The sequence below is a fragment of the Neophocaena asiaeorientalis genome, unplaced genomic scaffold, assembly GCF_003031525.2.
Source record: "Neophocaena asiaeorientalis asiaeorientalis breed wild unplaced genomic scaffold, Neophocaena_asiaeorientalis_V1.1 scaffold242, whole genome shotgun sequence".
In the NCBI taxonomy this organism is placed as follows: domain Eukaryota; kingdom Metazoa; phylum Chordata; class Mammalia; order Artiodactyla; family Phocoenidae; genus Neophocaena; species Neophocaena asiaeorientalis.
The window spans coordinates 4,206,856-4,226,863 of NW_020172451.1; the positions used below are offsets into that span (position 1 = coordinate 4,206,856).

The 20,008-nt window shown below is 38.4% G+C and overlaps 1 protein-coding gene across 2 annotated transcripts in view; it reads left to right on the plus strand.

The window, feature by feature from the left end:
• Positions 1-20,008, plus strand: part of SMC1B (structural maintenance of chromosomes 1B) — an 81,177-nt gene that overhangs the window by 618 nt on the left and 60,551 nt on the right. Inside the window, exons 1-5 of one of the 2 annotated variants that reach the window (XM_024737533.1) lie at positions 11,081-11,138; positions 12,945-13,133; positions 16,166-16,278; positions 16,369-16,572; positions 19,641-19,879. In XM_024737533.1, coding sequence (XP_024593301.1) covers positions 12,959-13,133; positions 16,166-16,278; positions 16,369-16,572; positions 19,641-19,879 — 731 coding nt within the window. In that variant the 5' untranslated portion in view covers positions 11,081-11,138; positions 12,945-12,958. Of the gene's footprint in view, positions 1-11,080; positions 11,139-12,944; positions 13,134-16,165; positions 16,279-16,368; positions 16,573-19,640; positions 19,880-20,008 lie in introns of those variants that run through there. The other variant, XM_024737532.1, reaches the window with a different exon arrangement.

Genomic DNA, 20,008 nt, shown 5'->3' on the forward strand with positions numbered 1-20,008 from the left:
CACCCTGGACCCTGCTCCCCTACCCCCGCCCTGCCCCGTCCCCGTGGGCTTCTTCGGCCCTCAGCTTTGGTCACCTCTCCTCTCCATCCCCTTCCCTTTCTCATCCAAAAAGATTAAGTGGGAGCGAGATCGGGAGGAAGTCATTGGTTCCAAGGAGCCCGAATAACCATTTGGATCCAAGGAAGCTTCGCAGGAATATTGTGAAAATGGCCGCGTTTGTTGAGCTTATTCCTGAGTTCCTGGCCCCGCTCTTTTTTTTTTTTTAATCCTCACAAATGGCTATGATCCCCATTTTACAGTGGAGAAAACTGAGGTTCAGAGGGGCCAGATGAGTTTCCAGGGTTGCCCAGTAAGTGGCAGAGTCTGAACTGGAGTTGGGGCCTGGCCAGGCTCCCTTTGGCTCCATGATGGGAAACTGGGGTCATGAGCAGGGCAGGTGGAGTAGGGCCTGAAAGGATAGTGACCTTGAGAGCCTTCTGAAATCCGGAGCCTCCAGTTTGGCTCTCTTAGCCCAGCTTTCCTTTCTTAGCCTCAGTAAATCAATTTATTTGACAGACACGAATAGGACCCTTGAATGTGTGCTTTCCCCGCACACCAAATCTGGAATATAATTACTGTGTAACTATCGTGAAATTTCTGTCGCCTTACAAAAACAGCTGCTGTTGAAGGGTTTCTTTTGCACTTAGTATATGCGAAAGAATACCTGAGCTTAGATGCATTCACATATTTGAAGATTTCCTTGCCTCTTCTGTGTAATAGATTTCCTCATTTTCACTTTATTCTGTTATCAGAAAACATTGAAAAAATAATTACTGGAATCACTCCTGCACCGTTACCCTAACTAATCTTCTCCACTCTTTTATTGGGAAGTTGCTGAGCCCACCACCAGGGGATTTTCACCTTTTAACCGGTGATTACGTGAAGGGTTGCTCAGTTACATTTTGCAACTCCGAACAGTGCGGTACTTGGAATGAGTATCCACGCAGACTCTTGAACATCGTTTAGTCCACTTGAACTACATGCCCGTCACCATTCAAGATCCTGTGAAGATGGTGCTTTGAACTTGTTTCACCTAGTGCCAAACGAGTTTCAAAATCACATTCTTTCCCTAATTTAAAAATACTTTTTGTGATTAACAACATATCTTAACGTGATTGTGAAAATGCCTTTACAAATCCTCTTGCTCTCCCTAGATCCACATGCCCTGGAAGCTCAACTCCCCTCTAGAGAATCACTGGTATCCTGGAGACTATGCTTAGAACCGGGTAAAGCCAGTGTGGATCATTTCAGCAGTGTCTTCAGTACCATCTGTCCACAACAGAAATTTCTGGTTTACTTATTTTTCAATTTTGCCTAAAGTGTTAACATTCTTTTTGCTATATGAAGGCCCAAACTCAGTATAGTACTTAGCCATGACCGATGTAATGGATGATATTCTATTTGTGTGTTCATTTGAGCACTTGTTGGTAGATCATCATTTTTTAAAATCTTACAGAATTACTGGCACATTCAGATAGAATTTGTTAAACCAACTGATAATTTTCCATCATGCTCATTTCCTGTTATACTTTAATTTAGTTAGTCATACTTTTTGTAATAATTTTCTATTGTCACCACCTGCCAAAACTTGACATGTTCTCATTTGTTTGTTTTTATCTATTTATTTTTTAATTTTTTTACTTTTTCAATTTTTTGGCCATGCCACATGGCACGTGGGATCTCAGTTTCCCAACCAGGGATCGAACCCGCACCCCCTGCATTGGAAGCATGGAGTCTTAACCACTGGACCACCAGGGAAGTCCCTTATTTGTTGTCAATAAAATCTAATTTGGGGCTTTTTATGGGTAGCAGAAATTTTTCATTTTAAATTTTAACATTCGTGTTTTCCACTCAGATGCAGCAAATAAATGGTTGTTGCCTATATATAATGTTAGGAGCAAAAGAAGGTGTGTAGATTAAGACAGCTCCTGCTCTGAAGATATAGGGAGTATAAGAAAATGACACACTAATTGAAATAGAAAGCCAGATAACACTGCTTATGAAACTTTAAACAAGAAAAATACAACATCTGATTTGGGGAGTTTTGAGCAGGAAGAGGTGAAGATTAGGAAAGGTTTTCTAGAGGAGTTGGCATTTGACCTGGGCTCAAAGCATAAAGAGTATTTTTCCAGGGGTTTGTGAAAGTCTATTTGTGGGGCAGGTAATAGTCCAAATTGGCCAGAATATAGTGCATATTTAGAGAAGTTGTGGGATATAATGGAATTCTGTTGGATAAGTCCTTGCCAGAGTGAAGAGTTTATATTTAACTTTCTGGAAAAAAAGAGTTAGACTTCGAAGGATTTTTATCAGTGAACTACCACAAGGGTGCCTGAGTCTATATCTAAGGCCGTCCTCTCCACTTGTGCTTTGGATCCTGTCCCCTCCTCAGTTCTTTGCTTTTGTAATTATTATCTTTCTCTCTTGAATTGTATCTTTCTCCCTTATTGGATAATTTTTATTGGCATAAATACACACATGCCTTATGAACACTCTCAGGACATCGAGGATCAGTTGATGTGTGAAAAGCAAGTATAGTACAATGTTAATTATGGAATTTAGTGGTAAATATATGGATTTTTACTATGAAATTCTTTCAACTTTCTTGTATGTTTGAAAATTTTATGATGAAATGCTTAGGGGGAAATCCCTTGAACCTCACTGTCTCCTTAGGCTGTTGCCCCATTTTTCTTTTTTTATCAGTGCAGCAAAACTCTGAAACCATTGTCTGTAGTTCCATTCTCTTCTCAGCCGCCTTGATTCAGTTCTCAGCCTCAAAGTCTACTGAAATGACACTTATCTAGGTCACTGTTGAGCTATATCTTATAAAAGTCAGCGGTTAGTTCCCTGTCCTCATTCTGTTTGACATTTCAGCAGTATTTCATTCATTTAAAAGTAATTGCCTACTGTGTGTCATGCACTGTTCTAGGTTGTTGGGGATTCATCAGTGAACATGATATAAAAATTCCTGCCTGTACAGAACTGACATTCAAGTGCAGAGAAACAGACAAACTAAATATGAAAAGTATATAGAATATTAAAGTGTTAAGGGATTTTGGGGGGGGGTTGTTTATTTTTTATAAATTTATTTATTTTTGGCTGCGTTGGGTCTTCGTTGCTGTGTGCGGGCTTTTCTCTAGTTGCGGCGAGCGGGGGCTGCTCTTCGTTGCAGTGCTCAGGCTTCTCACTGCGGTGGCTTCTCTTGTTGCGGAGCACGGGCTCTAGGCGCACGGGATTCAGTAGTTGCAGCCCGTGGGCTCAGTAGTTGTGGCTCCCGGGCTCTAGAGCACAGACTCAGTAGCTGTGGCGCATGGGCTTAGTTGCTCCGCGGCATGTGGGATCTTCCCGGCCCAGGGCTCAAACCCGTGTCCCCTGCGTTGGCAGGCGGATTCTTAATTAAACACTGCGCCACCACAGAAACCCCTAAAGTGTTAAGTTTTAAAGAGAAACAAGGGAGGGGAATAGTAAATGCTGGGGGTGTTTTAAAAGAGGTTGGTCATGGGAAGGCCTTGCTGTCAAGGAGGCAAGGTAGACCACATTTCATCTCTCCCTCCTTTCCCCAGGTGGTCTTATCCAGTCCCATCCTTAAGCTACTGACTTTCCAAATTATATTTCCAGCCTATAATATTTAGCATTTAGTTTCCTATTTCTAGTAGCCATCTAAAACAATATAATCAGGAAGAGTAGTTAATTTCCTCTCCCCCACCACTACCAAACAACAAACCTGTTCCTTCTTAGGTCTTTACCAGCTCAGTAAAGGGCACAATTTACTCATTTATTCAGACAGAAAGCCAGAGTAATTCTTGATTCCTCCTTTTACCTTCTACACCCCACTTTCCTCATCCAGTCGCCTATAAATCTTAATGACTCTACCTCTGAAATGCATCCTGAATCCAATTGTTTCTTGCCACTCTTCACTATTACAGTTGAAGCTGCTAGAGCTCTCATTTGGACTATCGCTATAATCTCCTAACAGGTCCTTCTGCTTCCTTTTTTGTCTCTGTGCAGTGCGTTCTCACTGCACTTGGAGTAAAATCCATATTTCTTAGCATGATCCACAAAGCCCTTTATAATCTGACCCCTGTATGTTTCTCTTCTCAAATATTCTCTTCCTCCACATTTACTGTTCTCTGGTCAGAATTGCTTTTTTAGCTTTCCTTACACAGACCAAGCTCATTGCTGTTTCTGGGTTTTAGCATTTTCTTTTTCTGTTCCTTGGACTTAGAATGCCTTTCTCACAGGGTTTCATATGGCTGCTACCTTAATAAATTCTCCATCATCCTTGATAAGTTCTCCCTGTCACAGCCAATACATTACCCATCATTCCAGTCCTGCCTCCTTAATAACCTTGTCCTCTTCCCTCTGTTGCCGCTGCTAACACATTATCTCACACTCATCATTTCTTCCTTGGATTAATGCAGTCACCTTTTAGCTAAGTTCCCAACCTCTGGTCTTACCCTACTTTAATCCATGTGGCACACTGCTGCCACAGTAATCTTCATTTGTTCCTTCAAGAAAGAAGATTCATTTTATTTTTTTGAGGAAAAGGCATTTGACAAAATTCAATATCCATTTCCATCAATAGTTTTTTCCAGATGGTGTGATTTTTCAGGTGATTTTTAAAATACTTTTCTGTTTTCCAAAAGCCTACATTGAATGGTTTACTGTTCTAATCAGGATAAAAATGTTATTTTAAAAAACCATTTTAGGTAATCCAGATTGGCAGCTGAATTCTTAAAAATAATATTTTATTATTACAAAAGCACTATATATGAATTGTAAAAAATTAGAAAATAAACGAGTAAAAAAGTAAAAACGTATTCCCACAATCCAGACAGTACTATTGTAATACCTTAGGACATGTCCATGTAGATCTTTTTCCTTGCAAACTTTTTTTTTAATGAAAATGAGGTTATACAATACATACTGTTGTATAACTCACTCTTTTCAGACAATTATCCTCACCTTTCTTTCTTAGTGCATTTCATCTGATGCCCAGCTCAAATTCACATTTCCTCAGTTTACTCCATAGTGTTCTTTGACCAAACCATTTTCCATCCCAGAATCACATATTGCATCTGATTGTTATATCCCTTAGATCTCTGTTAATTTAGCATAGTTCTTTTTTTAATTTATAACAGATTCATTGAAAAGGTTGAAAACGTTTTTCCATAGAATGTTTAGATGTGTCTGGTTGCTTCCTTATGATGTAGTTTAGTTTGTTCCTCTATCCCCTCTATTTTTTTGAACTGGAAGATGTCTAAAAAGTAGATGGTTCAAAATTAAAGATTTTTGGCTAGACTTCATTTTAGGTGCTATTGTGTACTTCACATTACCTTATATCACATAATATCTGGTGATGCTAAGATTGACCCCTGGATTAGGGTGGTGACAGTGATCTCTCCATTATACAGTTAGCTGTAACCTTTCTAGCCTAGTGTTCTAGTGTTACTTTGGCATTATACAAATATTCTCTATCAGCCATTTACCCAAATGGTTTTAATGCCAATTAATAACCTTGCCTGAGCCAGTGTTTCATTCAGGTTTGCAAAACCAGGTTTTTCTAATCCTGTCATGCTTTCTACATTCATTGGATGATATTCCCATATTTTAAAAAAAAGTTTTACTTCATTAATTGGGGTTATTTGATTAACGTAAAATGCAGTTTGCACTGTAAAATCAGAATAAATGTGTGCCCCTTTTAGGTGGTATTTTCAAAGAAAAGAGTTTTGGGGTTTTTTTGCAGTATGCGGGCCTCTCACTGTTGTGGCCTCTCCTGTTGCGGGGCACAGGCTCCGGATGCGCAGGCTCAGCGGCCACGGCTCACGGGCCCAGCTGCTCTGCAGCATGTGGGATCTTCCCGGACCGGGGCATGAACCCGTGTCCCCTGCATCGGCAGGTGGACTCAACCACTGCGCCACCAGGGAAGCCCAGAAAAGAGTTTTAATAGGGCAAATAGTGAAAGTGAGTTTTTCTTTTTTTGTTGTTGGTATCATTATGGACACATGGATTTTGTTTTCACCTTTTATTTGATTTTATTTTTTTTGAATTTTATTTTATTTACTTTTTTATACAGCAGGTACTTATTAGTCATCAGTTTTATACACATCAGTGTATACATGTCAATCCCAATCGCCCAGTTCATCACACCACCACCACACCCCACCCCTGCCGCTTTACCCCCTTGGTGTCCATACGTTTGTTCTCTACATCTGTGTCTCAATTTCTGCCCTGCAAACCGGTTCATGTGTACCATTTTTCTAGGTTCCACATAATATGCGTTAATATACGATATTTGTTTTTCTCTTTCTGACTTACTTCACTTTATGACAGTCTCTAGATCCATCCACGTCTCAACAACCTTTCTTTTAAATCCTGTTATTTTTCTCTCTGGTCATCTATGCAACATTCCATTTCTGAGTCTAGAGCAGGGGTCAGCAAACTTTTTCTGAACTTGGCACAGCTTAATCAGGCATTGAAGAACTTCCCATGTGATCCTCCCTTTCTTGCTGCCTGCTCAGCTGAAGACACTCGTTTTGCTTCACATATGTATTCGCTTCTGTCCTACTCTTGAGCAAGGAGAAGCAGAGAAAACTGAGCAGCTCACAAGGTGGATACTGTTAAAAAAGAAAAAAAAAGGACACCTGGATTTTCATTGGTGCAGTGTGTTTTGTTTTGTTTTTTTATAAATTTATTTATTTTTAGCTGTGTTGGGTCGTCATTGCTGTGCGCAGGCTTTCTCTAGTTGTGGTGAGTGGGGGCTACTCTTTGTTGCGGTGCACAGGCTTCTCATTGTCGTGGCTTCTCTTGTTGCGGAGCACGGGCTCTAGGCACACAGGCATGTTGGCATGTGGGCTCAGTAGTTGTGGCTTGCGGGCTCTAGACCTCAGGCTCATTAGTTGTGGCGCACGGGCTTAGTTGCTCCGCGGCATGTGGGATATTCCCGAGCCAGGGCTCGAACCCGTGTCCTTTGCATTGGCAGGCAGGTTCTTAACCACTGCGCCACTAGGGAAGCCCCGTACACTGTGTTTTTAATCCACCAAAATCATTCTTTTTGATGCTCAGATTTTCATAACTTTAATCAGTGGGAGCTCCTTCAAGCTGCCTCCTGTGTCCTTTGGTCATGACCTCATTAATATTTGAAAGCTTCCTTGCTTTCTAACGTAAGATGTCCCAGTTTTCAGGCTTATCTTCAATTTTCTCTGCCTCAGACTTGGAATTAGCCACTTCTCCAATGATTTCTGTTTTTTTTTTAGAAGGTAAGGTATTAAAGACCGCCATCTGGGAACTAGAATATTCAGTGCATTTGGGTAACAGTGGTTCTGGGTCATTTCAGAGGATGGGGCTAGAAAATGCATAAAGTGCTTTTTCAGATTTGTTCTTTTTTTTTAATAATAACAGCTTTATTGAAATGTCATTTGCATATCATAAAATGTATCCTTTTAAAGTGTACACTTCAGTGATGTTTAGTATATTCATAGAGTTGTATAACCATCATCACTATCTAATTCTAGAATATTTTCATTATCCCAAACAGAAACCTTGTACCCATTAGTAATCATTCCCCATTATCTCCTCTCTACCCAGTCCCTGGCAACCACTAATCTACTTTCTGTCGCTATGGATTTGCCTGTTCTGGACATTTCATATAAATGGAATCATACAATATGTGGCCCTTTGTGTCTGGCTTTACATTTCCATTGTCAATGAATAAGGGTTCAGATTTCTCCACATCTTCACCAGCAGTTGTTTGCTATTGTTTGTGTGATTTCTTTTAGCCATCCTAGTTGATGTGAAGTGGTATTTCATTATAGTTTTGATTTGCTTTTTCCTAATTACTAATATGATTTTGAACATCTTTTCATGTTACAGTAATTTTTAAAATTTGAGTTCATGCTGATATTTTTCCATTCACTTTTTAAAAAAATTTAATTAGGCTGCATTGGGTCTTTGTTGCTGTGCGCGGGCTTTCTCTAGTTGTGGCAAGCAGGGGCTACTCTTCGTTGCGGTGCACGGGCTTCTCATTGCAGTGGCTTCTCTTGTTGCGGAGCACGGGCTCTAGGTGCGTGGGCTCAGTAGTTGTGGCATGCGGGCTCACTAGTTGTGGCTCGTGGGCTCTAGAGTGCAGGCTCAGTAGTTGTGGCGCACGGGCTTAGTTGCTCCACGGCATGTGGGATCTTCCCGGAGCAGGTCTCGAACCCGTGACAACTGCACCACCAGGGAAGTCCCTCCATTCACTTTTAACTGTGTTTTCACTGTTCCTTGCTTTTTGTCATTGTAAATATTTTTTCTTACTCTGAAAATCTTATTTCCTAATATGACTAATATAATTACTTATTTGCTTTAACTTAAAATATAAAGAAAACTGTCTTAAACTACCAATAACATTATAAATAATAAAGCAACTGAAGGAAATTTGAAATTCCTTTGTACTTCTTTTTGGTTCTTAGAATGGATCCTACTAAGAATGTACAGTCAGAATTCTGTGATCTGAAGTCCCTTGAAATAAATCATTTCTCAGTATGCCTATGTTACCAATTTAATATTCAGTTAAGTTTACTTGTTTGTGATTGTTTTCATTTATGGGATTTTTTCAATTTAGGGTTTTTTTTTTAAATCAGGAATGCGTATACATACTTTAAAGGTCAAAACTCTATGGAAAAGTATACACAGAAATCTTGCTTCTACCCCTGCTCCCTGTATCTGTCAGGGTCCCAACAGGAAACAAGTGGCACACTCAAATTAGGGCAGTTTGAGGAAGATTTATTTACAAAGGGACTAATTACAAAGGTGTGGGAGGGCTGTAGAGGAATCCCAAAGAATAGAGGGATCACACAGCTAGCAGCAGTGGAGCTGCTGCCACCCCAAGGCTCAGAGAGGAAGGAACCCACAAGGAACTTCAAAAAGCCAGTGACCTGGTGTTGAAGGGCACAGCAAGTCAGAAGCCACCTTACAGAGGAAAATAGGGAAGTAAATACCCTGACCTCACTCTTTTCCCTTCTTCCCTCCTGCCAGGGCTCTCCATTGGCCAAATCCAACTAGAAGCTCAAAGGCATGAGAGCTTGTGGATAAAGGCAGAAGCAGGGTGGGGCAAGCAGAAGGGGTCCAACTCAGTTTCTGTGTCCCGCTCTTCTTCACCTTCTATACATAACCATTAATTTCTTGATTATTCTTCAGTGTTTCTTTATGCAAATGCTAGCAAATATGTGTGTATTGTTATTCCCAACCCCACACTTTTTCCTTAAGTAAAAGTTCGTATTTGGTTTTTTGCTATATATGCTGTTATGTACTTTTCTTTTTTCATTTCCCACTTCCTCTTCTGTTCTCTTGTTGCTGTGTAATTCTCCATTGTGTGGCTGTTACATAGTTATTTCAAGTGGTCCTTTAATTTTTGGACACTTAAGTTGTTTCCAATCTACTTCTGTTAGAAATGACCTTATAATTGTATAATTGTGTATTTGCCATTGTGTAGTTTTGCACATGTATCAGGGAGATAGATTTCCAGAAGTGGAATTGCTGGTTCAAAAGCTAAGTTATAATTTAGTTAGCTATTGCCAAACTACCCCCCACAGTGGTTGTATCATTTTGTACTCCCAACAGTAATTTAATGAGAGGTCCTGTTTAAGAATATGTTTTCAAAATTTTGGATTTTTGCCAGTCTAGTAAGTGAGAAATGGTAGTCAAAACAGTTTTAATTTACATTTCTCTTATTATGACTGAGCTCAAGTGTCTTTTCATATGGTTAAGGGCCTTTTGTATTTCTGTTTCTCTGAATTGCCCTTTTATGTTCTTTGCCCATTTTTCTGGTGGGTTGTTATCTCAGAAATCCTTATAAAATGCATCTGGAAACGTCACTGCTATTCCTAAAATCCTTTATGGCGTCACATAATCTTCAGCATGAAGTTTATTTCTCTCTTATCATTTCCAACCTTGTAAGCTTTGCTCCACCTCTATATTATTACTTACCCTTTTCTCACTGGAATGGTACCTTGCTTTCCCATTTGTACTAATGATCAAGCTATCATCTTTTCCTGGAGTGGTTATGTTTACCTTCAGCACTGCCTCCCCAAACTTCTACTTACTCTTTAAAACTTAGCCCAGAATTATCTCCTGCAGAGTCTACTCAGAGTCTCCAGTCGTTAGTGCTTCTCTTAAATGCTTCATAGTTCTTTGTGTTAATTTTATCTTAGAACTTACTATAGTAAGTTATAATTTCCTCCTTTTAGTGGGAAGAGTATAGATTTTGGAATCAGACGCCTAACCCCAAAACATGATTTGTTTGACTTTGAGCCTCTGCTTTTTAACTTATGAAATGCAAATTAAATATCTATCTCTCAGGATTATTGCAAAGACTGAATAAAATAATAGATGTGGAGTGTCTGGCACAAAATGAGGTTCAATAAAAATTGATCATATTCCCCACTGTAAGTACCTTAGGGGAAAACTCTACATACTGTTTCTTTTTAGCCTGAGTACTTAGGAGAATGCCTGATTAATAGGTGTTCTATAAATGTTTGTAGAATGAATGAATGCATTTGAAGAGGCAAGAGAGTGAAGGTTGAGTCCAGCTAGGAGGCTCTTGGGAGTAAGGAGTACTTGAATAACTAGAAGGATGGTAAAGAAGGAGCAGATTGGAAGAGATATGCAGAGCTGAAATTAAAAAGGAACTTAATGGGGCTTCCCTGGTGGCGCAGTGGTTGAGAGTCTGCCTGCTAACGCAGGGGACACAGGTTTGAGCCCTGGTCTGGGAGGATCCCACATGCCTTGGAGCAACTAGGCCCGTGAGCCACAACTACTGAGCCTGCGCGTCTGGAGCCTGTGCTCTGCGACAAGAGAGGCCGCGATAGTGAGAGGCCCGTGCACCGCGATGAAGAGTGGCCCCCGCTTGCCACAACTAGAGAAAGCTCTTGCACAGAAATGAAGACCCAACACAGCAAAAATAAATAAATTAATTAATTTTTTTAAAAAAAGGAACTTACCAGCTGTTGCTAAGAGGGCAAATGAGTGGCAAATATTGAGGTTTTGAGATGGGAGAGTGATACTGTAATTTTTATGTCTTTGAATATTTGGTTCATCTTCATCAAGTAATGATAGTCTAAAAGGTAACTCTTCCAGAATTATTATTTTCCTGATGTTGGCTTTGAATTATTTATAGCAGAGGTTCCTGCTCTGACCATTACAAAACTTAACTTGGTTCATTGATTCATTCATTTTTGCCAACAGGTGGTTGTTAAGCTAGGCACTTAACAAATGTTTCCTGACCATCCTATCTGAAGTTACCTCTCCCAGTTACTGTCTATTTCATCACTCAGTTTGTTTCCTCATGATACTTATAATATATAATTCTTTTTTGTTTATTGTTTGACTTTCTTAATAGATTATAACATTCATTAGACAGAGTTGTGTCTCTCTTGTTCTTTTACTGTATCCTTATGACCTAGCACACAAAAGAATTAATGTAATGAATGAATTTGGATGGGGAAGTGTTTATTTTAGGTAGACTTTCAGTAAGGATTGACCAAAACCAGTTTCTGTTTAATTCTGTTACTGTGAGACTTAATAATTCAATTGTTCGTTTGGTCCTATATATGTAACCATCTTACAGTAGCTCTCAATCTGCAGATTATCAGTTAACCCAAAAAAGCCATGTTTCATACCTGTTAGTTAACTGAGACTTAGTTAAATACATTTGCAGCATTTTTAACCACTTCTAGTTCTTTTTAGAAAGATCATGAACTTCTAAAACTAAGCCATATTTCCAGTGATTGGCAGTATTCTCTTGTTTATGTTACTTTCCCTGCTTTTGGCACTAGAAATTTAAATTGCTTGTGGATATGAGGGAACGAATGTGAAAAAGAAAGAAAATTAAGTACAGATGGTAGTAGCTGAAATGACATTGCACCTTGGAAATTGTCTTAAACTGTCGGCTCATGGTTGGAGAACAGTTTGCCATTTGAGTTGGGAGTCCCCAAGACTACCCCCAGTTTCAGTGATTCACTAGGAGGACTCCCAGGACTCAGCATATAGTTGTACCCAGGACTGTTACTCATAACAGCAAAAGGAAACAAAGCAAACTCAGCAAAGGGAAAAGGCACATGAGGAACTCTGAGGAAACCAGGTGCAAGGTTCCATGAATCCTCCCCCAGTGGAGTCACACAGGACAGGCTTAATTCCTCCAGCAGCGATTTGTGACAACACATGTGAGATGTTGTTTACCCAAGAACCTCATTAAAGACTCAACCCCCAGGGTTTTTATTGGGAAATGGTCACATAAGCACCTCTGCCTAGCACATACCAAAATTCCAGACTCCTACAAAGAAAGCAAGTATTCAGCATAAATCATATTGTTTATATAAACAGTTTAGGCACAGTGAAGCATTCTTATCAGAAAGTGGTGGAAACCCTCACAGAATCCAAATCCCAATCCCATGATGCCAGCTAACCTTGTAAGCAGGACTTTAAGCAGATAGCAAGCTTGGACATGCTATATAACTTTTCTGCACTACCAACACATACCAATCATAAATATTCTAGCAACCCTAGTCTAGCCTTTGGGAAAATCCTGGAGGTAGCCATTTTTTTTAAATGTGTGACACTTAAAATTTATAAAGTGGGGATAACTGAAATTCAGAGAAGTTAAGTGATTTGCCATGGTATAATACTTAATAGCGGGAGAGAGCTGGGGCTTAGATCCATGTATAGATCCTTACATTTAGATAACTTAATACTCTACCATAGCTGCATAGAAACCAGTTATCTACATAAAATTGTTCCGTCACATGCATTTTGAATACAGAAAAGACAGTACTATTTAGATACGTGTATTGGCCCTTGGTAGCCTGGTTTCTTTGGCTCTGGGCAAGGGTTTTTATCATTAAGAATAAATAACTTTTTCTCTCCTTCCCCAGGAAAATCTAATGTAATGGATGCACTTAGTTTTGTAATGGGAGAAAAAATAGCTAATTTAAGAGTGAAAACTATTCAAGAACTTATTCATGGAGCACATATTGGAAAGCCTGTTTCTTCTTCTGCAAGTGTAAAAATTGTATACGTGGAAGAAAGTGGAGAAGAGAAAACATTTGCAAGGACTATCCGAGGTATTTTTTTATCTTGGGTAGCAAGTAATAGAACCTGTTTGATTCTACACCAGACTTTTCTTTAAGCAGACATATTTATTCAAATTCCCCTACTGTCAAGTAGCGTTTTTCTCCCTGGTTATTCGGTTAAAATGAAGGAGGGAGTCTACCTCAAAGACAGTGATGTCATAAAAGTCCTTCCTGAGGTTCTTTGTTTACGTTTATCTGGTTTTCCTAGTGATGAACTAACTAAATGTGTATTTTTGGTTTGTTTAGAAAGTTTTTCCTACCACCAAAAAGCAAATTGTGTGAAATATTTGACTTTGTATTTTGTTATGATTTATTCATGAATCCCTGTATTTCCTGAGTAAACAAGATTGAGAGTTATGTATATATATTTTTTCTATTTATGCTGGGAGTTTACAGAGCCTCTGTAAGTAGACATTTCTTGGTTTTGTTTTTTGTTGTTTTCAATCTGCCGCTACAACATGGTTCTAATGTTCTAATGTATAAATACTCTTATTAACTTTCCTCAACTTCAATCACAGATAATTTTAGAAATACTTATTATTATGTACATATACCTTAGTGCATAATTTAAGTATTTCACCACTTTATCACCTAGATATTTTCATTGGTTAGTTTTCTCACTTTCTTGGAGTTTTTTTTATCAAAAGTCTCCATCTCAGTCCCTAGCTTACTCTATTTACTTAATAAACCATCATAAATTTATTTTTTCCCATCTTTATTGAGGTATAATTGACAAATAAAAATTATATATGTTCAAATTGTATAACTTGATGTTTTAATATACATTGTGAAATAATCGCCACAATCAGACTAATTAACATATGTATCACCTCACACGGTTACTATTTTCTGTGTGTGTGTGAACACTTAAGATCTACCCTCCTAGCAAATTTGAACTATACTCTACAGTATTGTTAACCATAGTCACATTGCTATACTTAGATCTCCAGAACTTACTCATCTTGCATAAGTGAAACTTTGTACCCCTTGACCCGCATCTCCCCATTTCCCCCTCCCCCAAGCCCCTGGCAACCACCATTCTTCTCTCTGCTTCTTTGAGTTTAACTGTTTTAGATTCCACATATAGATGAGATCATTCAATACTTGTCTTTCTGTATGTGGCTTATTTCACTACCATAATGTCCTCCAGGTTCATCCATGATGTCACAAATGGCAGGATTTCCTTCTTTTTTAAGGCTGAATAATATTCCTACGTTTTCTGTATCCAGCCATCCATTGAAAGACATTTAGGTTGTTTCCATATCTTAGTTATTGGGAATAATGTTGCAATGAACATAGGAGTGCAAATAACTCTTCAAGGTACAGATTTCATTTTTTTTGTATATATGCTCAGAAGTGGGATTGCTGGCTCATAAGGTAGTTCTATTTTTAATTCTTTTAGGAATCTTCATACTGTTTTCCATAGTGACTGTACCAATTTATATTCCCACCAACAATATTCAAGGGTTTCCTTTTCTTCACATCCTACCAACACTTGTCTTTTGTCTTTTTGATTCTAATAGGCCTGAGGTGATATCTCATTTTGGTTTTGATTTGCATTTTGCTGGTGATTCCTACTGTTGAGCACCCTTTAACATACCTGTTTGCCATCTGTATGTCAGCTTTTGAGAAATATCTATTCAGGTTCTTTGCCCGTTTTTAAATTGGGTTATTTGGTTTTTTGCTGTTGAGTTATATGAATTCCTTATTCATTTTGGATATTAACCCCTGTCAGATATGTGGTTCCAAAATATTTTCTCCCATTCTGTAGGTTACCTTTTGCACTCTGTTGATTGATTCCCTTGCTGTGTAGAAGCTTTTCAGTTTGATACAATTCCACCTGTCTATTTTTGCTTTTGTTGCTTGTGCTTTTGGTATCATATCCAAAAAAATGGTTGCCCAGAGCAATGTCAGGAAGCTTTTCCCCTATGTTTTCTTTTAGTAGTTTCATAGTTTCAGGTATTACATTTAAGTCTTTAATCCATTTTGAGTTAATTTTTGTGTATGGTGTCCATTTTGTATAAGGGTCCAATTTTATTCTTCTGCATGTGGATATCCAGTTTTCCCAACACTATTTATTGAAGAGACTGTCTTCCCCATTGTGTGTTCTTGGCACCTTTGTTGAAGATCAGTTAACTATAGATGCTTAGATTTCTTTCTGGACTCTCTATTCTATTCCATTGTTCTGTATGCTTTTATGACAATACCACACTGCTTTGATTACTGTGGCTTTGTAATGTAACTTCAGATCAGGAAGTGTGATGCCTCCAGCTTTGTTCTTCTTCCCAGCTCATCTGTCTTAGTCCATTTGGGCTATTATAATAAGATACCACAGACTTCTTAGCTTATAAACTATAGAAAGTTATTTCTCACAGTTCTGGGGACTAAATATACAAGCTTAGGGTGCCAGCATGGTTGGATGAAGGCTCTCTTCTGTGCAGACTTTTCATTGTATCCTCACATGTGGATGGGACTAGGGAGCCTTGTAGGATCTTTTTATAAGCACACTAATACCATTCATGAGGGCTCCTCTGTCATGACCTAATCACCTCCCAAAGACCTCACCTTCTAACACCATCACCTTTGGGGTTAGGATTTCATCATATGAATTTAGTGGGGACACAAACATTCAGACCATTCCACCACCCTATTGAAAATTGCAATGCCTCTTTCTCCTACACAGAGACTACCACACCCCCTTCCTACCTCTACTTTACTCCTTAGCACTTAACACTTCCTCGCATGATAGTCATTTTACTTACATATCTCATTTTTGTCTGTCTCCATTATTAGGATATCAGCTCCTTGAGGTCAGACATCTGTTATGTTCACCACTGTAGAGCACTCCTTGGCATGTAGTAGACACTAAATATTTGTTGACTGATTAAATGCATTTATTAACATGTATATTATTGCATAACTGGCTATTTCAGTAAGAAAAAAAATTTATTAAGCTTTCAGTAGTTGTTGATATATGTCTGGTATTTATACTTCCTATAACAGCCTTTATTCTTTTATTTTAGGGGGATGCTCAGAATATTGTTTTAATGATAGTCCTGTGAGTCGTTCTGCTTATATCACAGAGTTAGAAAAGATAGGCATAATAGTCAAAGCACGGAACTGTCTAGTTTTTCAGGTAAATAGCTTGTAGTATTTTATTTTATTCATGATTTTGAAAATATATCATTATATTTTATATGTTGGTGTGCTTAACTATTTTTAAAAGGGAACTGTGGAGTCAATTTCACTGAAAAAACCCAAAGAAAGAACGCAGTTTTTTGAGGAAATCAGCACTTCAGGAGAGCTTATAGGAGAATATGAGGAAAAGAAAAGAAAGTTACAGAAAGCCGAAGAAGATGTACAGTTTCATTTTAATAAGAAAAAAAATGTAGCTGCAGAGCGTAAATATGCAAAATTAGAGAAGGAAGAGGTAAGGTGTCATGATGTAACCAATTAAGTGTTGGATACAAAAACTTTGTGTTAGAATTGTAAGTATTGGTGTGGGGTTACTAAAGAGATTCTTTTAATAACATAAGACAAATAAAGCCCATTATTCTTCAAAGATAAACTTTTTGATGTATTTTCCACTGTTCGGGTTTTTTTCTCCCAAATAGGCAGGACAACCTGCACTGCAAAGATGTCTGATTTTCCCAACTAAAATTAAACTTGAGGGATTTATATCTTACATTGCAGAGGTTCTCAAACTTTTGGATCTTGTCCTCTTATACTTTAAAAATTATTGAGGACCCCAAAGAGTTTCTGTTCATGTGGGTTGTGTCTACTTATATGTATTGTATTTAAAATTAAAACTGAGACATTTAAAAAATATATTTTAATGATTAGTGTAAAAATAATAATAAACTCATTTCATATTAACATAAGTAACATATTTTTATGAAAAATAACTGAGTTTTCTAAAACCAAATAATTAGAAGAGTGGTATTGTTTTACCTTTTTATAATCTCCTTAATATCTAGCTTAATAGAAGACAGATGAATTCTCATATCTGCTTCTGTATTAAATCTTATTTGTGTTAAGACCTAGCAGCTTTACCCTCAATTGGCTTTTACAGCATCAGTGCAGATGTCAACACAGTGAAAAAGGCAAATAAAATCTGAGTAGTATTATGAAACTAGTTTTGACCTCAGGGGTTCCGTGAAAGAGTGAAACTGTAAAACTCTAGGAGGCCATAGCCACACTTTGCGAATGCCATTCTGTGGTAGTTCTTTCTTTTTTTTTTTTTAATTAATTAATTTTTTGGCTGCGTTGGGTCTTCGTTGCTGCGTGCAGGCTTTCTCTAGTTGTGGCAAGCGGGGGCTACTCTGCATTGCAGTGCGCAGGCTTCTCTTGCTGCGGGGCAAGGGCTCAAGGTGCACAGGCTTCAATAGTTGTGGCTCGTGGGCTTAGTTGCTCCGCGGCATGTGGGGGCTTCCTGGACCAGGGCTCAAACCCGTGTCCCCTGCATTAGCAGGCGGATTCCCAACCACTGCGCCACCAGGAAAGTCCCTCTGTGGTAGTTCTTGGTGCCCTTCACAATGTCTAATGTAGTGCCTTGTATATTGTTGATAACTGTTTGCCTTTTCAAATACAAATCAGATTCTGTCTTTGTCTTGCATAAAACCTCTTCGAGAGCAGTGCTTCCTATTGCACTGAGAATCTAGTCTCCCTTTCCAGCCTGCTGATCTGCCCCTTGTTCACCTCTGAAGCTTTAACTTCCTCTACTCTCCTACCACACTGACCTTTATTATTTATTGGAAACACCATGCTCCCTTCTATCCTGGAGCTTTTGCTATTTCCTCTCCCTAGATAGTTGTACACCTGATTTTTACATGGCTGTTACTCTTATTCAAGTTTTCATAAAAAAGCCATGTACTCAGGCAGGCATTTGCTGTCCACGCCCCCAATCTAAATTAGCATCCCTTCCCTGGTACTATTGCATTACTCTATTTTGTTTCTTTTGTAGCATTTTTTTTTTAAGATTTATTATTTATTTATTTTGGCTGCGCCGAGTCTTAGTTGCGGCATGCAGGATCTTTTTTTTTTTTAAGCTGTGGCACGTGGACTTCTTAGTTGCGGCATGCATGCGGAATCTAGTTCCCCGACCAGAGATCGAACCTGAGCCCCCTGCATTGGGAGCATGGAGTCTTACCCACTGGACCACCAGGGAAGTCCCTATTTTGTAGCATATTTTGCTGTATGAAATTATCTTGTGTATTATTTGTTTGCTTATTTCATCTCTGACTCCTCTTCTTCCCTCCCTGCCCATTAAAATAACTAGATTATAAACTTACAAGAGCAGAGACTGTTTCGATCTTGTTTTCTACTATATTTCCAGTACATAGAAGAGGGTTTGGCACACAATAGGCAATTAATAAATATTTGAAGAAATAAATGAAAAGTGGATGTGTTCCTTATTAGTGACGTTTCTCTGTTTTCTTCACATTTTTGTATGTATGTGTATGTCCTTGGTTTTGTCGGTAGAAAGGGGTGGTGTTAAGTGAAAGTCAAACTATAGTATGCATAATATACTCAAACGACTTACAGCAGTGTAGAATTGAAGACCTTTAAAAATTATAAGGACAGTTACAGTAGTCCACCTTCCCAGTTATTTTTTACAACATCCTGGCAGATGGCCGTTTACCCAGTACTTGGAATATTTCATTGATTAAGAGCTTTCCTCTTAAGGCAGCACTTTATTTCTTTATTAATAGCACAAATACTAAAGAAATTCTTCCATCTCACATATAATTTAGAACTTTAAAATAGTCCTATTAGTTCTATTCCTAGAAAAAATTACATCCTATAGAAGGAATTTTACCTGGAATCATTGAATTTAAAGTCTCTGGGGACCTTAAAAGTCATATAACTTCCTTCAGTTTACAAATGAGGAAGCTGATGTCAGACATGCTTGCCAAACTCTGAGGTCAAGACAAAAATGGGACAGGACTCGGTTAGTGGGTGGCCCTTCATGGTTCTTACCACCATACCACTGAGTGCATGAATATAAAATCCTTTACTGGGCTTCCCTGGTGGCGCAGCAGTTAAGAATCCGCCTGCCAGTTCAGGGGACACAGGTTCGTGTCCTGGTCCGGGAAGATCCCACATGCCACGGAGCAACTAAGCCCATGCACCACAACTTCTGAGCCTGAGCTCTAGAGCCCGTGAGCCTCAACTACTGAAGCCCGCATGCCTAGAACCTGTGCTCCACAACAAGAGAAGCCACCGAGATGAGGAGCCCATGCACCACAACAAAGACCCAACTCAGCCAAAAATAAAGAAAGAAATTTTAGAAAATAAATAAAGTCCTTTACTGGTTTATTGTAGAAGCATATGCAGAAGTCTTCTCCAAATAATGGTACTTTTGGCAAGAATAACATTTGTTAATGATGAAAATAAAAATTCATTAGCGATCATTTGTTGGCACTCTAGTTGAGTTTATGAAAGGTCAATGTAAAATATACTCCCTTTTAACTGTTGTTGAATTGTATTGTTTTATAGGCAGAACGTTACCAGAGTCTCCTTGAAGAACTGAAAATAAACAAGATACAACTGCAGCTTTTCCAACTGTATCACAATGAGAAAAAAATTTCTTTTCTAAACAGTGAGTTAGAGCGTGTGAATAAGGATTTTAGTGTCGCAAAAGAGTCTCTTTCTAGTCATGAAAACATCGTTAAAGCCAAGAAGAAGGAACATGGAATGTTAAGCAGACAACTGCAACAAACAGAAAAAGAATTAAAGTGAGTTTTCAAAATAGTTATTAACAGTTGGATTTTATGTAGATTGATAGAAAAAATATAAGTGACACTTTGAAAGTTGATCTTTTAAATAAACTTTTTTACTTTGAAATACTTTTAGATATACAGAAA